The sequence below is a fragment of the Apus apus genome, chromosome 4, assembly GCF_020740795.1.
Source record: "Apus apus isolate bApuApu2 chromosome 4, bApuApu2.pri.cur, whole genome shotgun sequence".
NCBI lineage: Eukaryota > Metazoa > Chordata > Aves > Apodiformes > Apodidae > Apus > Apus apus.
Window position 1 is genome coordinate 102585517 of NC_067285.1, and position 18543 is coordinate 102604059.

General features: G+C 36.3%; 1 protein-coding gene across 4 annotated transcripts in view; it reads right to left on the reverse strand.

Annotated features, from left to right (window-relative positions):
* JAKMIP1 (janus kinase and microtubule interacting protein 1) overlaps positions 1-18543 on the reverse strand; it is a 122534-nt gene that overhangs the window by 74295 nt on the left and 29696 nt on the right. Inside the window, exons 1-2 of one of the 4 annotated variants that reach the window (XR_007889484.1) lie at positions 13398-14573; positions 1352-1626 (exon numbers count right to left, since the gene is read on the reverse strand). Coding sequence is in view for 1 of the 4 variants with exons in the window: in XM_051619567.1 (XP_051475527.1) it covers positions 1352-1480 (129 nt within the window). In the remaining 3 variants the exon portion in view is untranslated. Of the gene's footprint in view, positions 1-1351; positions 1627-2978; positions 3034-13350; positions 14574-16000; positions 16247-18543 lie in introns of those variants that run through there. The other 3 variants (XR_007889483.1, XR_007889485.1, XM_051619567.1) reach the window with 3 other exon arrangements.

Sequence of the window (18543 nt, forward strand, 5' to 3'; positions counted from 1 at the left end):
AGAGTACCAGCTACTAGTAAATTACACAGGCTGTGGCTTTAAGAATCAGAAGTACTTTGTGCCACTCTTGTTTTATAATTCTTTCTTATTATATAAAAGAAGAGTGGGAGAAGTTGACTGAAGAAGCTTATAGCAAAAAAAAAATCTGACTTTTCTGCTCACTCGTCAACACTGCTGACCCTAAGAAGTATGACTTTTTGCTTTAGTTTGCGAAGAAGAAAGATTTCCAAGGCAACAGATTTGGCTGGCTGATATATACTGAATCTATTGTATTAGTCAAACTAGAATTAAGGCTTTACAGTTTTTTCTTGTGCTGTAAGAAATAAAATCTGAATATTATATTTTGGAGGAGGGGGGTTGTATTCTTTTTTAATTAAAATATGAAAAATAATACCATTCAAAGCTGAGTATCACACCAGGCTATTAAAGAAACTGGAACACAGAGGAATATTATTATTTATGTGTTCCAACTTTTACACCAGTATAAAGAAACAAAGCTAGAACAAAGCTGTGTGATACATAAAGTGAACAGGTTTTCACTGTGTATTTGTTCCACTGGTAAGACCTTGGGAATCTTGCAGCCACAATTTCACCAAACTCAGAAAAATCCATCTCCACATGGATTAATCTCCAGGACTGTCTTGTGCAAAGTCAAATGCACTAACAGAGATTAATAATATAATAGAACAGAAATAACCTAATTGGCTTGCCCAACTTTTAAGCTACTGTAAAGAGATATAGAAAAGTAAACGTTAATCTTTATAAACATATATGTACTTCATGAATTAAGTTGATTATTCAAATACATTTAGAACATGTGCTAAATAGACAAATATTTATGGATCTGTGTCATTAGCAAATGGATGCATCATTGAACAGCTCAGAGCACCAGCACACAAGAACCTCAGCAAATCAAATCAGGACCCCTACACAGATGATTTCCCATTAATTTGCATACTCCAAAGGCATTAAAGTGACATGCTGTGAATATGGCGCCAGTGTTTGACTTTGAAGACATTTCTTTTTACAATATACAGTCTTCAGTGCTAAGATCAACTACAAAACTCCCTTGTTGCCTTTAGGTCACACCAAACTACTGCCATTTGTACTGCTGTGACTGCAAATTTCAGTGACTGGTTGTCTGGCAATATCTATTTCCTTTGGCACATTATTTAAAATAGTTGGCACCAATTTCAGTTTATCAGTGGTTCTTCTGATTTCACTAATTTGTCATATTTTTCTTTTAGTCTAACATATTTTAGTAGTGAATTAGTTTGAAATTCAAGCTCTGCTGGTTTTCAACGGTGCTACAATTATGAATAATGGTCACAAAATATAGACAGAAAAATACCTTGCTTTTTTCTTGCTGAAATTCTATCTGGATGTTGGTTAGTTTAGTTCTTAGCTCCTCATTAGCAGCTTGCAGGGCTTCAGTCTCCATGTCAGATTTCTCTCCCTTGGCACGACCTTTCTTTGACATAATTATTTTTGAAGTTTAAAAGAAAATTTTGGCTCCACACTGAGCTTCCAGCTAGTGTCTTCTGCTTTTAGCATTTAAGTGTCACATAGCCTTCAACAAAATCTTTCACACAAGTCTCTGCCATCATGGGAGAAGTCTCTCATGTCCTGGAAGAAACAGAGTAGTGGGAACAGAATTAGGCTACAGAATCGACCAGAATCAAACATCAGATTTAACATTTAGTTTTAAAGCACACTGAAGATCTGTGTAGTATATATTATATTGCAGAGTGTACCAGACTTTTAAATAAACATATCAGAAAGGAAGAATTTACACAGTATTTCATCATCTTATTTATACCCTCACCACTGTAAACAGATGTCCACAGAAATAAAACTCTTTGGAGTTATGATTAATATAGCATACAAATAGAAATATCTTATTCAAGACCTGAGTGAGTTCAACTAAATACATGTTTTATTCTCTTCTTTCATAACTGGTTAACAGAAAACAAGGAGTTAAATATCTTGCTCAAAACAAGTCAAATCAGATGAAATGTGAACAGAACTCAGGACACCAAGTCTCTTTTTGACAACATTCCCATAGAGTTCTTTCATTTATAAAAAGCAACTGAAAAAAGACCATCTGTAGACCAATTATTTGCTAAAGTAAGTTAAATGAACTCATTTGTTTGCTTTGTAATATCAGAAGTCTTTCTTTCTAGACTTAATAAACTATTGATTTATTCTATGCAATAAATTTTAATCTATTCCTTACAATCATTATAGAGAGTGGTTTTAAATATGTAATTTCTGAAAAAACAGGAAACTGAGTTAAATTTTAATTTTGTTTATATATCAAACCTAACTCACAAAACAAATAACATTGGTGTCACTGTGATTTTACACATAATTGTTGATTCAAGAAAAATAAATGAGCAATATCCTTACAGTAACTTGAAACAAAGAATTCTTCAGTGAGTAGAAGAAAATTCAGGCAGTATTTTTATTAATAAAGGAATTTCATGCTACTAATCTATGGAGTTACTACAATGTTAAAGGCTAAATTAAAGACTATTTAATCAATATATTTAATCCAAAATCCTTAACTGTATGGGAAAACTGAATTCAAAATCAGTTGTGTTATTTCTCTGGTTGATTTATAAAGAAAATTCAAAACAACATAGATGTGCAAATCAATCTATCATAGTTGCACAACATTTACAGTGCAGGAAGGGGAAATCACAGAATCACTTAGGTTGGAAAAGACCTTTAAGATCATCAAGTCCAACCATTAACCCTACTCTGTCAAGCCCAGCACTAAGCCATATTCCCAAGCACCACATCTACATGACTTTTAAACACATCCAGGGATGATGACTCAACCACCTCCCTGGGCAGCAACAACCCTTTCAGTGAAAAAGTTCTTCCTAATGTCTAGTCTAAACCACCCCTGGGGCAGCTTGAGGCCATTTCCTTTTGTTCTACGAAGTTACTTGTGAGAAAAGACCAGCACCTACCTCTTTACAACGTCCTCTCATGTAGCCATGAGTCATAGAGGGCAATGAGGTAGCCCCTCAGCCTCCTTTACTTCAGACTAAATAGCCCCAGTTCCCTCATAGGACTTGTTCTCAAGGCCTTTCACCAGCTTCATTACCCTTCTCTGGACACACTCCAGCACCTCAATGGCTTTCGTGTATTGAACCAGATTATATTTTATTTAATTCAGTAGATGGTTAACTAAGCTAAGGAAACCAAAACCATCTCTCATTGGCCTGGCTACATGGATTTTAACTTCCTTAGCTCCCCGCAACACTCTCGTGTCAATTACAGTTCAGAATAAAGAACATTTAAGTGGTCGATATGCTTGCTTTTCCACCAGTAAAATGAGAAAATTATGTGGATATATATGACATCCAGAGAACAAGAGATTTGAAATGTGGAGTGTTTTGAAATTACCACGTATATTTTGTTCAGTAACAGTAATCTCTCCTGACCATACCATGTTCCCAAGCACATTACAAAGATACTAGATGATTCAATATGAACATCTAAAAGTACATTTTTACACTTCAGGGGACAACCTATCTCTGAAGTCCTGGTCATGTTAGAACTCCCAATGACTGCAGAGGGGTCATTCTGTCCCATGGTCAACATCACTCAAATCCTTTAACAAATCAGGTCACACAGTAAGGTACCAGAAAAATGCTGTTTTCTACCTTTGAAAATGTGGGGGTTCTAAATATAAGATGCATTATTTTAAGCTGTTGAAATTACATTTAGCACCTAACTTAGCCTTAAAGATAAGGAGTTCAGCACTACTCATTGAAGCACCCTTCAGAACTTCAAAAAATGGGAATCTCCAAACATTTTTTCCTGTAACTCACAAGAGTAAAAAATTGTACCTTTCAGTTAAAATAAAAGCTTAGACACCAAACCTGGAGAAAACCAATCTCTTATCTTAAAAGCATTAGAAAACTTTAAAAAAAAAAAATAATAATAATAATTTAAAAAAAAACCACCACACCAAAATTAAATCAAACAAACAAACCAAAAAACCAACAAATCCACAACCCATCAAGCTGTGCTGGTGGGCACAGAAACATTTCCATTTTTACCCTTCCCTAGATACATCTTCTACTACAGGAGAAGAGCATTCATGATTACACTCAAATAAAAGGGCTCAAACCAGCAAGTGCTTCTGTTCCATTCTAGCTGAATACCCACATTTGCTGTTTGGATTAAGGCGAAGATAAAAAAAGTATAAAAATAAATAAATAAAAACAGGATTAAACATGCTGAGAAAAAAAAAAAAAAAAAGAAGGAAAAAACAGTCTACTCTGACAAAAAAAAAAAACAAACAACAAAAACAAACCAACCTATTTATTAACTCACCATATGTCAGTTAAGGGGCAAATTCCTTAAGTTACCACAATACAGTCCCACACCACAGTCCCACACTACAGTCCCTCCATGAAGAAAAACAACCACTTCCTGCACTGTGAATTCTACGCACTTAATGCAAATCTTATGATCATTTTAAGAAAATTTATATTTAAAAAAAAAAAAATAGGAAAGAGTGAGGGATTCTACCACTTTTGCAATCTCTGGAACTTAGCAAATGTCTCCGTTTACTTGGTAAGTATAGGAGCACTTGTAATTCAAGGACAAGAACAACAGCAAAAGAAAGAAACTTGATTTGTTGAGGCATTGGAACAGGCTTCCCAGGGAAGTGGTGGAGGCACCATCCCTGGAGGTGTTCAAAAAACAGGTGGATGTGGTGCTTCAAGAGATGGTTTAGTATTTGGGGGGTGTAGGGTAAACAGTTGGACTTGATGATATTGAAGGTCTTTTTGAACCTCGATGATTCTATGATTCAATCATTGGATTTGAATAAATTGTTCAATGGTTTGCAGGATCACCATGTGAGAGATCAAAATATTTAACATTATTAAAAATTATTACTCCCTTTGTGCCAGGCATTTTAAGAATTAAATTTCTGAGGTCCCTGGGAAACAAATCAACTGAACAGTGTTCCAATCATAGTTTGCAATTTATCTTCTATTTGCTTTTTTGTATTTAAAGAATGTACTTTATGAGTACATCAATCTCTTCTTTTTGGTGAAAAATCATTCATTTAAAGAACTGCAAGTTTTTAAAAAGTATTTTGTATTGAATACATGAAATTAAGTGGGGAGTTATATCTTGCAGTAATAAACAGTGAGTCTTACAGTAATAAACAGTAACCAAGAGGAATAGTAAGTACACTCATAATCTCAACTAATAAATATGGATAAAATAACCTTGTAACAAGAAAAATTTACTAAATGGTGTCATCCAGAATTCAGCATTCCAGTCTTGATTCATTCTTGAGTGCATCAACATTATTTTTGGAAGGAGAAGTTGTTAATGAGTCATGAAACACCAAGCAAAAACACAGGTACAGGGGAAAAAAGTCCAAAGCTTCTTCATCTAGACACTTAAGTGATATTTTTTCATTTTACTTCAACCTTTCTCTCATAATACTGCAGAGCTTGTTATGGGCTACTCATAACCCTCATTATGCTTGTGAACATGAGACATAAGAAAATTCTTTGTACAGCACAAGTCTGAATATTCAGGAAGTTTAAAAGAAATTGTATTTCCCTAACACCTGACAATAGTAAATGCAGTGCACACAGGTAGCATGTTAACTTCAGAAGAAACTGCCAGTTCACCTATATTATAGTTTAAAAAACAGTCATAACCAAGAAGTGTCTGTATGGGAAACACAATGTTCACAGCTCCCAGTGCCCCAGGCGCATTTCTTACAAGGTTCAGATGACCTACATTTCCTGCTTCAATTCTCAGTTCTGGGTAATAAAATGCAACTGAATGGATAAAAGCAAAAGCATCTCTACAGGGTGTAAAATAATACTTTTCACAGACAAAAAAAATATAAATACAATTATAAAAAAAATTTTCTAAGTATATTGTAGACTAGTCACATTTTTAATATCCACTCATTAGCTACCTACAGAGGTAGATCTATTTCTACAACAGTAGAGCTTTTGAGGGCTGTTTTAAATTCCACTCCACTTAGGGAAATGCAGAATTCTCTTGCAGTAGAACACTTTTGTAAGTGTCACTTATGATTTTTTTTGGTGGATAAGAACATCTTCATTGTTAACTAACCGCTCCACATTCATTTTTGCAGAGTCACAGCCTACAGTCCTGAGCCATTCTTGCTTTAGTACCAATATACCTATAGGTCAAAAGTATATGGAAAGCAGTCACCAGGAAGTTGAAGTATTTTTAGCTGTTGTTTTCAGCAGGACCTCATAGTAATGTAATCCGGTTAAGCACAGTTAAACAGAGGTAATTTTTTTGCTTTGTAGAGATTCTGGTATAACAGGCTTTTATGACACTTCACTCAGAAGGCTGGATAACAGATGATGCCCTGCAGATGAATACTGCATTTGTAAGTCAATTAGCATTTCTGTCAAGGGTAGTACTAGCTTTAGTACTAGCTTCTGTTATTTTTGCAATGGCACCTCAGGAAAGGTGTTCTGCTGAGATTTTGTATTTCCAGTCTTCCAGAATATTCTTATTGCCCCTTGGTATCAGTATCCATGTTTTAACATCCCATCCCAAATCATTACATTCCAGGTCCTCACAGAGCAGTTACATAACTTAACTACAGTTTGGCAAGTTCCAGACTGAATTTCACCAATGCATTAATTTTTGCTCCAGTTAATTGGCTGCCTGTGTCCTGTATGTATCTGTTAAAATACATGACGCACAAAAAAGCTAGCTCTTAATTTACAAGAAATTAGCACAAGTTAGTAGGCAGTAAAAGGGAATGTTTCAGCTGAAGAGGACAAGGCAGAGGGAAGGAATAACAAATGCATTTAATCATCCAGATTAATTTAAATTTATTATTGATACTTTTTTAAAAAAATCTGTGTTAAAGCTATTTACAGAAGAGACAGTATTTTCAATAATCCTTGCAAGCCATTTAGAACAGGAATCATGTAAGAGTTACATGATGGAAAAGGATTTAAAGGAAAAACAGGTCTCTGATTTTATGGATTATTTTGGAGGGGAACTGTAGGAGCAGTTCAAAAATGTAACTTCTAATGGACTATTTACTATGACTACAGACAATTGTCACTGCTATTCCACTGCCAAGCAACAACAGAAATGCAATCTTTGGAGTGCAAAAGTTCCAGCCTCAGATATGAGATCCCAGTCTGATATCCTGTAATTTATCATCTCCTCAAATTGTTACAACTGCTCAGGTAAAAGCTACTGTAACAGCAGAGAACAACCAAAAGAGCAATTTACATAACAAAAAGCAGAGGCAAATACGCACCACAAACGTCTGCACAACGCAGCTTGTTTGGAAATATTTGTGTAGTGCCCAGTGAGCAGTACAGCTGCCTGACAAGACAATATTACACAGTCTTTGTGCAGAAAAGTGGTGGAAAGCATTGACTCCACTACAGCCCTGCTAGGAGAGGAAGGGAACCAGATCTCCCGCAAGCTGCCACTGTCACATCCCTCCTCCAGCTCAGCTGGCCCCTGCAGGACCCTACAGAAAAGCACTCTGCAACTCCCTTCTGCACTACTTTAATCCACTAGAAGTTATGGAAACCTTGATTTCGCTCTCTTCCCAAAAAGTTATGAGCTTCATCCCAGGCCTTCAATATGAATAAACAATATTCACTGGCTTCAATGAATGAACACTATTATCAATATTTACTCAATTTCACTTGTAGCACTGTTTTGTGGATTAATCATTAAAATCACCCTACTTCCCACATTAAAAGACAAACTGCTACAAACAGCAGTCCTGTGACACAAATGAAATAAAAAAGAAATTACCATAAGAAGGCAAAGTTCAAATGCAACTGAAATAATAAAACAAAGCCCTCCCTCCACAACCTACAGCTCTGGTACAAAGTTAGAGCCCTTTAGGGTGCTGGGTTAGCTGCAAACTCAGAGAGGCAGCTCTAGGAAGAGCTGCTGCTCTGATCTCTCTGCCAGTTTCTTTCTTTTGAGCACATGTGGGAGACCTGACAAGATGCTAGCTGTCCAGCACAACGTGTGTCCAGCCTCCTGCCCTTTGCTTATACCCTGGGCATGATACAGTGAGAGCCCTGGGCCTTCACTAGGGAGCAGCACTCCCTTTAAAGCACATTATTTCAGAGCAAAACAGCAGCAGGAAGAAAGGGCAAACCGCAACATTTCCAGTTAGGGCTCAATAAATGGCAAATACAGAGACAGATTCCATTATCCTTATTCCATGTCACTGACAACTCACAGATTAATCATAATGCTAAATTCAGGCTTTTGGATTATGCTAGACTGCTTTTGTTCAGTTATTTACCTGAGTTTTGCAGGAAGGTTCCTTTGATGTTTTTTTTTAAAAAAACATCATTATTATTAATTCTATTGTAAAGGGCTGGAATAGTAAAAACCTGAAACTGGAAAAATAAAAAATTCAGGGTGACAGTTGTGTTGAAAACATGCAAGACAACTGACATGCTTGGGGTGAGGGGGTCAGATTCCCAAACTGAAGGAGTGCAGCAGCTTAAAACTACTGCCAGTAAAATGCACAGCCAGATACTAACACAGGCAGGAGCCTGAAGATAAACTTTCATTTCTTTCTCAGCTTAAACAGGGCAGAGACAAGCATGAAAAAGCACAAGAAGGGCACAGAGGAGAAACTTTGAGAACTGAAGACTTTCTTTGTGTAACTATTCTCCAATACCCACAAACTGAAAATGCTTCACTACCATGAGCAGACTACCAATAAAATACCCTTCTGGTAACTGCCAGCAGGTTTGATTCAAACCATGCCAGGCTTGTTGGAAAGATTGTTGGCAAGTAGGCCCCCAGACGTACAAATGCACTTTCTGAAGATGCTTAGAGTTGAATGTGGTAGCCATGAAGACTTGCAGAAAAAGCTTTTATCCAGATACATGCATCAACATTGTAATTTTAAGACTAGCATCCCTCGGAATGTTAAAGAACAAAGCACATTCAGTCTTAATGCAGCTTAAAAAGAGAGAAACATGCAATTAGATACAAAACTCCTGAATTACTTGTGACAAACCACTACAGGCTATGAGACTAACTGCTGCCCAGATTAGACAGCCCCAAAATATTCTGAAGTTCAGAAATTAACAAATGCACACAAACATATATAGATATAGAAATAAAGTTTCCTAAATTGGAAATAATTGTTAGACATAGACTTATACATGCAAGTTTGAGCTTTCAAGTAAGCAATTTTTGAGTGGCATAGCATTGCTAGCAGTGTATCTCAAACTGCTGAATACTGTCATAGTCAGGGAGGTCTGGTCATTCTGGGGAATTAAAAAGTGATTTATGATTCACTCTGAGGAAAACACCTTTATCCCTTTTACCTATGTAACATTTTTCCTATGTTGGGAAATCATAGAATCATAGAATCCTAGGGGTTGGAAGGGACCTCAAAAGATCATCTAGTCCAACTCCCCTGCCAGAGCAAAATCAAGTTTTCATCTCAGTATATTGTTTCAGAGAGCTGACCATGAAGGCTGTACAGTGTTTTACATAAAGTTGAGGCCAGGATGTGTCACCTAAAGCTGTCAGAAGTTCCTGCAGTATAATGGAAGATGATTATCTTCATTCCTTATGAACACAGTCTCCTTATTCCCATGGTTCCTGCAAAGATGATGGCTCTCCGCATGATTATATGGTTCTGTAAATCATCTCTGAGCATGGACAAAAATCAATATTCAAGTTATGTTATCGTGTAAATAGGATACAACAGCAATCCTAACTCTGCATCCAGTTGAGTTAAAATATATTTATATTCATATAATATCTGCTATGAATTAGTTGTAGTATTGAGTTCTGTCCCTCTCCCTAGCTCATCCCTTAAAAGAAGTGGCAGAGGGATGCCTCAGAATTTAGAGTGCTGGCCATGACTTTACAGGCACACTTAGTCTTAATGAAGACTCAGTGGAAAAATACAGAAATAGGTATTGCCAAAAGAACTAATTTTTCCACAGCACACATCATCTCCCTGAACTTTAGGTGAATCTCTAAATAAGATTTTGCTTTAAGTTTAAGGTTAGCACAGTTACGGCAGTAACACCACAATTTTTCACCTCTTGAATAGCAAAGCTATAGTAGGAAAACTTTAACTAGCTAATTCCAAAACAAACAAAAAAACTCCAAACAACAAAGCAAGCAACAAAAACAAACAAACAAACAAACAAACAAAAAAACCACCACACACCAAAAAAAAAAAGGAGGTGGTGGAGTTGGTGGAAGGCATATACCCTGGGGAACAGACAACCAGAATGGAGCCTGCTTAAGAAAGCTCCAGTAATGGAAATAAAAGCTCATCTTCTTAGTCATGTTGTCCACATCTTATTACTTGCCATTTTAAGCAGGTTCTATAAAACAGGGGTGAGATGAAAGATAAAAGTTAGACACAAACCAGGATTTAGTTGTTACCTGCATACACTGCCCTAGTACAGGAAAGGGAAAATGCTGACAAGCTGCCTGTTTCAGTGAACAATATAAAAACCAGGAGCTTTTAAGTGTGACCATGTTCTTTCCCTCCCCATGGAATGTCAGTTCAAAAGGCTATCCTACAAACATATACTCTGTATTTATTTCTTTTTTTAGCAGTAGAAGTCTGGAAGTCAAATCATAAAGATATTCACTAACACTTCCCAAGTGTTCTAAGGGATTAAGGATAGGAAATTACTAGATGTTCCCTTTGAGATATGCATGTCTTCACCAGTAAATAGCTAGGTAATAAGTTTCCTTTCACTGTCCCAACTAGAGAGTCCACTTTTAATCTTAGATTGATCACTGATAGTTGAAATGCCCAAATACTTTCCATCTCTCTTCTACTACCAAATTTTGCTTTTTTTCTTGGGTTGTAATAACATCCATGACACCTGGAAACTGATCTCCACCAGCTATGTAATCCCTTTTCCCCATTCCTCCTCTTCCATTGACTGTACTAACTTTAAAAACTCATTCATATATAGACCACTACACGTAAGGCAGAGGAAATGAAATATTATGCTTGTGCAGGAAGTTGTTACAACTGCACTCTTGCTAGCAGTTGAACCCAAGTTATTTTATTTAAGAAAGATGGGAAGTCAGCTTCCCACAGTTTCCTGAAAGCACAGAAATATTAAATGGCTACTGTTGAACTGACATAATAAGGTGCACCTGATCCCAAAGGCAAAACAACACCAGGTTAAGTCTCAGAAGCACAGTAAAGTACTGTAATTCTTTTGTATTCCTTTCCACCTGTTGTCTGAACCAGCCAGAAGGCAATAAAGTATTTCCTCTATATAGAAATGCAAGCTCCTCAACAAAACAATAGAAATGTCTTTGCTACAGATTGGACACTTGCCATTGACATATCAGTATATTCCCCCACCCAGTTTCCCTTTGCATGTCTCAGTTTTAAGCTGCATCTCACATAAGTCAACCAGAATCTGATTCCCTCCCCCAGACTTTCACTTCAGTTTTAACAGCAAGTAGTGCACAGACTAGCAGGGTTGTGGCAAAGATGCCGATCAAGCCTGCACAGCACCGTGTTCAGGGGTTGCCAACTAATCACATTTAAACTTTTCTCCTATTTAAATGGTTTAATTAATTCTGATCCACTCCACTCCTCAGTCCATTCCATCTTCAACATCCTCAGGACTAAATACAGATTTGCACCCTTGATGATTCTGACTTCTGAGCACCTCTGACATTTACAAAACCCATCATTCTGTGTATATAGGAGTCCCTCTCAGATGTACTATTCTGTCACATCCTTTAACAAACTTGATGGATCAGCTTCTCTTATGCCCCTTCCTAAAGTGTAAACAGAGAGAATTCTTCCTGGATCATGAACCAGTACTGTCTCCAGGGCAGGGCACTGTAATGATAAATATGTGATATATTTTTCAATAGGCAGTACAATTTCTGGGTTTGATAATACAGGTTTTTTCCAGGCAGTGAGTGCTTAATACATCTGTTTGTTAGTTTTAAAACAATCTCTATATAGTGGCCCAACATCTAAAAAGGATGTAGATAAAGAGGATCACAGAGAATCAGTGAAATAAGTTTCAGACTTCATAGCAGACAAAATTTATTTCTTCAAGATCAAAATACTTACAGAAAGGCAATAAAACAGAACTTAGGAGAGCACCTGTAAATTACACCATGGCCTCCGCTAATGCTGTATCTTCAAATAAACATCTGTGATGAGCAAGCAATTTTTCAACACAAATCAAAGCTCTGTTGGTTGATTCTGCAGTCATGAAGTGTGTTCATGCTACTTGGCTCCATCCAGGCCCAAAAGAAGGTATTCACTGGAAAGGTTTTTTTCTTCACTGAGGTGGATTGCATTCTTAACTAGCATTGCTGCACAGTTGTTGTTTCATTCAATTCAGTTTCTATACTCACACATATAGTCCTATACGAAATTCATTCCTCCCTATATTTTGCTTTTGTCATTTCTATTTCCTGCTATAACCAACACACAAAAGCTACTAATAATTTTTTTAATAGGAAATGCTAATAAATGTGATTTTTCTAAATACATTTACTGAGGTAATTTTGCAAAAAAATCCGAGGTTTATGTTAAAGTTTAGGTTTTGACACAAACACAGGACAAGTCCACAGTAAATAAAAAGTGAACTCAGCTGGAAGATGGAAGTTTTTCAGCATGTAACACTTTTCAGGCACACCAACCCCTAAATTGATGCAAAAATACAGGATGAGCAAAAAGATCACACAAGGCAGAAAAGGTCCATGAATCAAACAAAAGCCTGATGGAATGCAGTTTCCTCAAAATAATACATTATTCCACCTTTGACTGCAGAACAGCAGAAACGAGTTACTGAGCAACAACCTGAAATCAATTGTTGCTGTGCAAGCTGATTACAATACAGAAACACATAAAGACACATTTTAAGATACGCTTTTGCTTAAGACTACTTGTAATACAAAATCCTGATAATATACCTAACATACTTCTGCATGAATATAGTATATGTGTATGTGCATGTGATGGATTTCCTTGAAAAAGAATGAGTTTCAGGTGTCAGGATAACTTCTCCTGGAAATAAACATTTATACAATTCTATGCATAAACAACACTTTTTTCTTTTCACATATATTGTCATATTCAAATCACATTACCAAAGCTACTTAATATTCATAAGACATTTTTCAGAGCTATTGAAGTTACAAATTAATTGAATGGAAGAGCTGAGAAAAACAAACAAAAAGCTAGATAGACAACTATAACCACGAGTAAGCCTATTTAGCAAGAAAAAGCACCAGCTACTACAAACAACTGTCAAAACTGCCAACTTCCTGGTCTCTCACTACTACCTGTTGAATGGATACCATGTAGACTACAGGTCTCTCACGGTTCATACCTTCTTTTCCCATTCACACTCATTTATGAATAGATAAGGAGCTTCATAATAGCATGAAGATCTGTTAGGCTTAATATCAGACAGCTTAATATATGAAAGACTTTTCCAAGGTGTCACAAAAGTTTATGTACTTTTTAACACGTAGTGGAGTACTTTTAGATGACTAAGTGAAACATGACCCATCTTATCTCAACACAACCATTGCCAGCCACAGACTTATCTAACGGTAAAATGCGTGTGGGAATTCTGCCAGCAGCTGTACAGCTACCCAAATGTTTGACCTTGTGAAATTTGCAAGTTAGAGAAACAATTCACACACAAGCATGTTACAGTACTTCTTTTCTGTGCTTGAAGAGTAACGCATCCCTAATAATCACATGGCAGGGAACCTAAATGTTTGTGCAGAGAATTAGTCAGCACAGCAAATTGAACTATGCAAGTAATACCAAAGTTTATCTGAATTTAATTTACATAAATTCAAATAGAGGGGAAAAATATTAATTTTGGCAGATTTCATGATCAGTCAGCAAAATAAAGAAATTTTTTTAAATGTGCCTGGCCCCATACCCAAGGCACTGCAGCAATCCTGGTTTGTCACAGAAGCCGCCAGTCTCTCTAAGCAAAGTGCCCACACATGGCTGCACAATGTAACGGCACTATTCCTGCAAGAATGTGTGTGTTTACACCACCATTCTGAGAAGGTAGCTTGGAGATATCAGAAACAGTCCAGCCAAATAGGTAAAATGAGCTTTTCCTGTTCCCAGATTTTCCTATGCCCAAGTAATAGGAGGTCTCCTTATGGATAATTTGCACATGAAAAAAATCACTTTCCAAAAGACATTAGATTTTGAAGACTCTGTCATGTTTTGATTGTTTTGTTTTCATTATGCAGAGTCAGGTAAAATATTCAGTCTAAATCAATTTGTTAATCTATGTTCAGCTGTTTGGAACTAGAGGAACAGGACAGACTAAAGGACAACAGTGTGGGGGGGAATCTTTAAGTAGCATTCCTTTAAGATATAAAGATTAAAACACATTCACCTTAGGAGAAAGCCAAGTTATAATATTCAACAGCTGGTTTTAGAGTTCAGCATTTTAATTATTTTCAAAATCAATATAATCTACTTCATATATAAGTAGATATTAAAAATATTTTTTGATACATCTATGACTCAAGCCCCTCACGCATTTACCATAAAGAGTTAAAACCAGTCAGGACTAAATGTTGAACTGCCCTCCCAATTACAGATCAGAGAATTTAGAGTCACATTAGCTTATCTGTTGCACTCCCAAACAAATTTTGTTACCAGTTTTATTCCCTTTAAACTTAATTACATTAATTAACACCAAATTATTTTAGATGTTTTTTCATTCCTTATATGCTGCTTTATAATGACTACAATACAAGGAAATTCACTGAAGCATTAAAGTCAAAAGATACCAATGAACAATTAGCTGTACTTGAATCATACAGAAGACAAGCAAATACTACCCAGAGGGGCCTTAGGGCATATTCTACCCTACATTTTTTACTTTATTCTTCATTCTTTGTGAATTTTTCAGTAATGATCATGCACTCTGAAGCTGTCAATTCCCATAGAACTTGTCTTAATCAGTGTCATACTTTACCCTTCCATTCAGAAATAAAAAGTATTTGCTATGTTATGCTATCCAATACAACAGGAAGGTTCCTGAGCAGCAAGGAGGCAACAATTCCAATGTGTGTACTGCAAAATATCCACCAGGAAAGGATACTTCCTGGGTTACTGCTGCTTTCCTTTTCTTTCTAGATTGGGGTCTTCTGATAATTCTCAATTATATTTGCAACATCTTCCTGGATAGAAATATAGTTTCTAGATGCCAATGGTATTTGCTGCAGTAAGGACAGTTCCACAGAGTGCAGCCTGCACAGTCCTCCTAATATTTCTAATCCCGCATCATCACTGCTGTTCCAATGCAGAACTGTCACAAAATGAAAAAGCCAGGAATTGGACACAGTGTTGAATTGTCACCCTTACCATATTTCTCCAATAGGAGGAAATTGCCACTTTTCCCCATATAGTAGATGGTCCTTGAAGCAACCAAAATATTGCTGTGGTTTTTTATGCACAGCATATATAGCTGCTTTCTGAATACCCAGACTTGTGCATACCATAAACACATAAAAGTCAACAGAAGGTTGGTAAAGTCTGACAAAGAAGTTTAGCATCCAACAGAGACTAAAGCAATTAAACCCTTTCTTCTTTAATAGTGGTGACAGGTATAGTTGAAGTAAGACAGTGGTCAAGTTAGCAAGCATATGATAAACATAAGACACCGAGCAACATTCTGCACTGCATATTTTACATGCTGTGAGCAGGGCAAGAGCAAAGCCTTGCTAAATTAATGATGAAAAATCACCAAGAAGGTTATTCCCTCAACACAGAAAGTATCTGTGTAAAGAGAACTATATTCAAGCAAAGAAAAAAAAAACTTAGAACAGACTTGGTTTATTTTAGTGCCTGGAAAATCTGGTTGGGTTTCAAGTCTATTTCGGTACAAAAAAATTTCTCCAACATGAATTTTCAAATGGTGTTCTCTCTTATAAATTCATAACATAATACCTGAGTTGTAGATTTCTTCTCTTCCTACCCAATCAACACACTGGCAATGCACAATACTTTTCTCTTGTCCACAAGCTTCTGAGGCAGTTGTGTTCAATTTTAACATAAAGAGGTGAAGCAGCACCAGTGGCTAAGCCACTAGCTGTGTTTGTCCTGGAACTTTCCACACCGCAACTCCTAGTCCTGTTGGCACATTCTCTTTCTCATTAGCAAGAAGGGATTCCTGAGCAATATTAGTGACATCATCTGTTAAACAAAAGAAAAGAGATTTAATCCAAATCAGATCTGATTAAGAGTTTTGATGGTAGCAGTGCAATGGAAAAAATATTTACACAGGGTAGTAAACACAGCAGAATAAGGTATAATACAAAATTTTAAGTGTGGTATCTTCTTCCTCTTAAGAACAGATATGCAGAGTCTAATTCATGGGGTTTTTTGCTAGGTGGTCCTCCATGAAAGCAGGATGAAAGTAGCCAAGTCACTTGACAATAAATTGTCACATACAGACTGGCCATTGCCATGGATCTTCATAAATTCAGTAAATAGAACAACATAAGGAAGTTATAATGTGTCCTGTTGAAAAGAGGACAAGACTGAATTTCAGAAAACCTTAATTCTGTACTTCTGTCTGTGTTTAACTGTCCCATACAGTCAGGGTAATTACGACAATTTCTTCTCTGAAAATAAAAAATAACCAAAAGAAATGCACAGAGCCTTGATATTGGTTCACTTCACACGTCTTCATAATATTTCAACGTATTTTGATCACAAGGGGAAACAACAGAAGCATGCAATTTTTTCTTCCTATGCACTAAATGTTAGTTTGGATTAATATTTCTCATGCACAGAAACATACTTACAGAAATAAAATTATCTTTATAGAGATAGATTTATGGAAAATAGCACTCTGAAAGCTTAATGACTAGAAGAAAGTCAAGCTCCTTAAAGAGTATCATCTACCTCCATTTTCCTAGTCTCTAAACACCTACAAGAGCACCTTTATTTACATTGTAGAGTATGATAAAGAGAGTAAAGTCTCCTCAGCAACAAGTCTTCTCACAGTATGACCTTCACGTTATACTATAAGTAAGTTATAGAGTAAAAGTAATTCAGACAAGGCAATCAAATTTCACCAATGTCTAGTGCAGACAAGATCATACTGGGGTCCCCAAAGCAGAGGTCTGGCAGACACACACAGAACTGATCCAACTCCCTGGCCTTTTGGGCAAGGAAGCTTAAAGGCAGACAGGATACTCTGTCTGAACAGCAATGAAAAAATACACCAGGTTTGCATCCAATGGTATCAGTACCAAAAATGTAACTCCCAAATTATTTCCTTTGCTGAGAAGCATTGCACCCATTTCTAGTGGTTTGTTTAATGGTTACCGGGTCAATCCTGGGTTTAGTGCCTTAAAAACTAAATCCTCAGGGAATAACTTACAAGCTTCTTTGTTGAATGAAGACAGCCATCTAGATAGTGTTTAACTGAGAGAAAAAAAAAAAAAAAAAATCTGCATACTCATTTCCTTAGGGGCAAATTCACTGCTGAGAGAGAATACTTTTGAAGAGGACTTCAGTACAGATAGGGCCAGATCATGGCAGGAGATCAAAGTGCTGAAACAGCTTAGTCAGCATCCCTAAGTAGCACAGAAGGTTAGAATTCAATTTATGTATATAATAATAAACCTCTGCAGGCAGAGAGGGTGGCCAAAAGCCTCCCTTTTCATTACATCAGATACTTCTGACTTCACCATATCTTCATCCTTTTTGAGCAGCCCTGTTCATAAATATTCCAATGTGGTTATTCAACATAAAACAACATTTTGTTGCTTTCTTCTGGCCCTAGGAAGCAATATGAATACATATGAATAACAGGGAAATAAAATACTTTCCCATGTTAACATGTAAATATGAATGTAACATCTAAGAGAAAGCAAGAATGTACTTGTCAAGACAAGTAAAGATGGCAATCAGGCCAGTAAGATGGCAATAAAACAGAACAATACTCACAAGACTCAAAAGAAAATGAGAAAAACCCAAAACTTCAAGTTCACAAATTATCCAGGTAAGTTGTCTGTATTTTAAATGGTCTTAAATTTTAGCAGATCTATTTATTTTGCAATGCCAATTCTTCAAAAGGTGAAGTTTAAAGATTCTAGAAAACCCAGATCTATTTCAGTTCTCTAGTAAATCTGGGAAGTATAAGTATCTTAATAGTATTTTTGTCCGGGTGGTCTCCTATATAGAAAGGACAGTGTTGGCAAAAGTTTTGAGAGAAGGATGAAACTTAGATCTAGAACCCACAATTTCAAGTTGCAGTAATAATAGTCTGTTTAATAAAAACAGTATAGTAATGTGACAATATCTACTTTTTAAAGTGAGTATTTCAGTGTCATAACATACCAGTGAGATTAAAAACCAAGATTACTTGGCAGTAAATCTTGCAGAAAATATGGCAAATGTGACACATTTAGTTATGTCAGTCACTAGAAGTTGTTAGAGTGCTATTTGCAACAAATTAACAGCAACCACTGGAAAGGTAC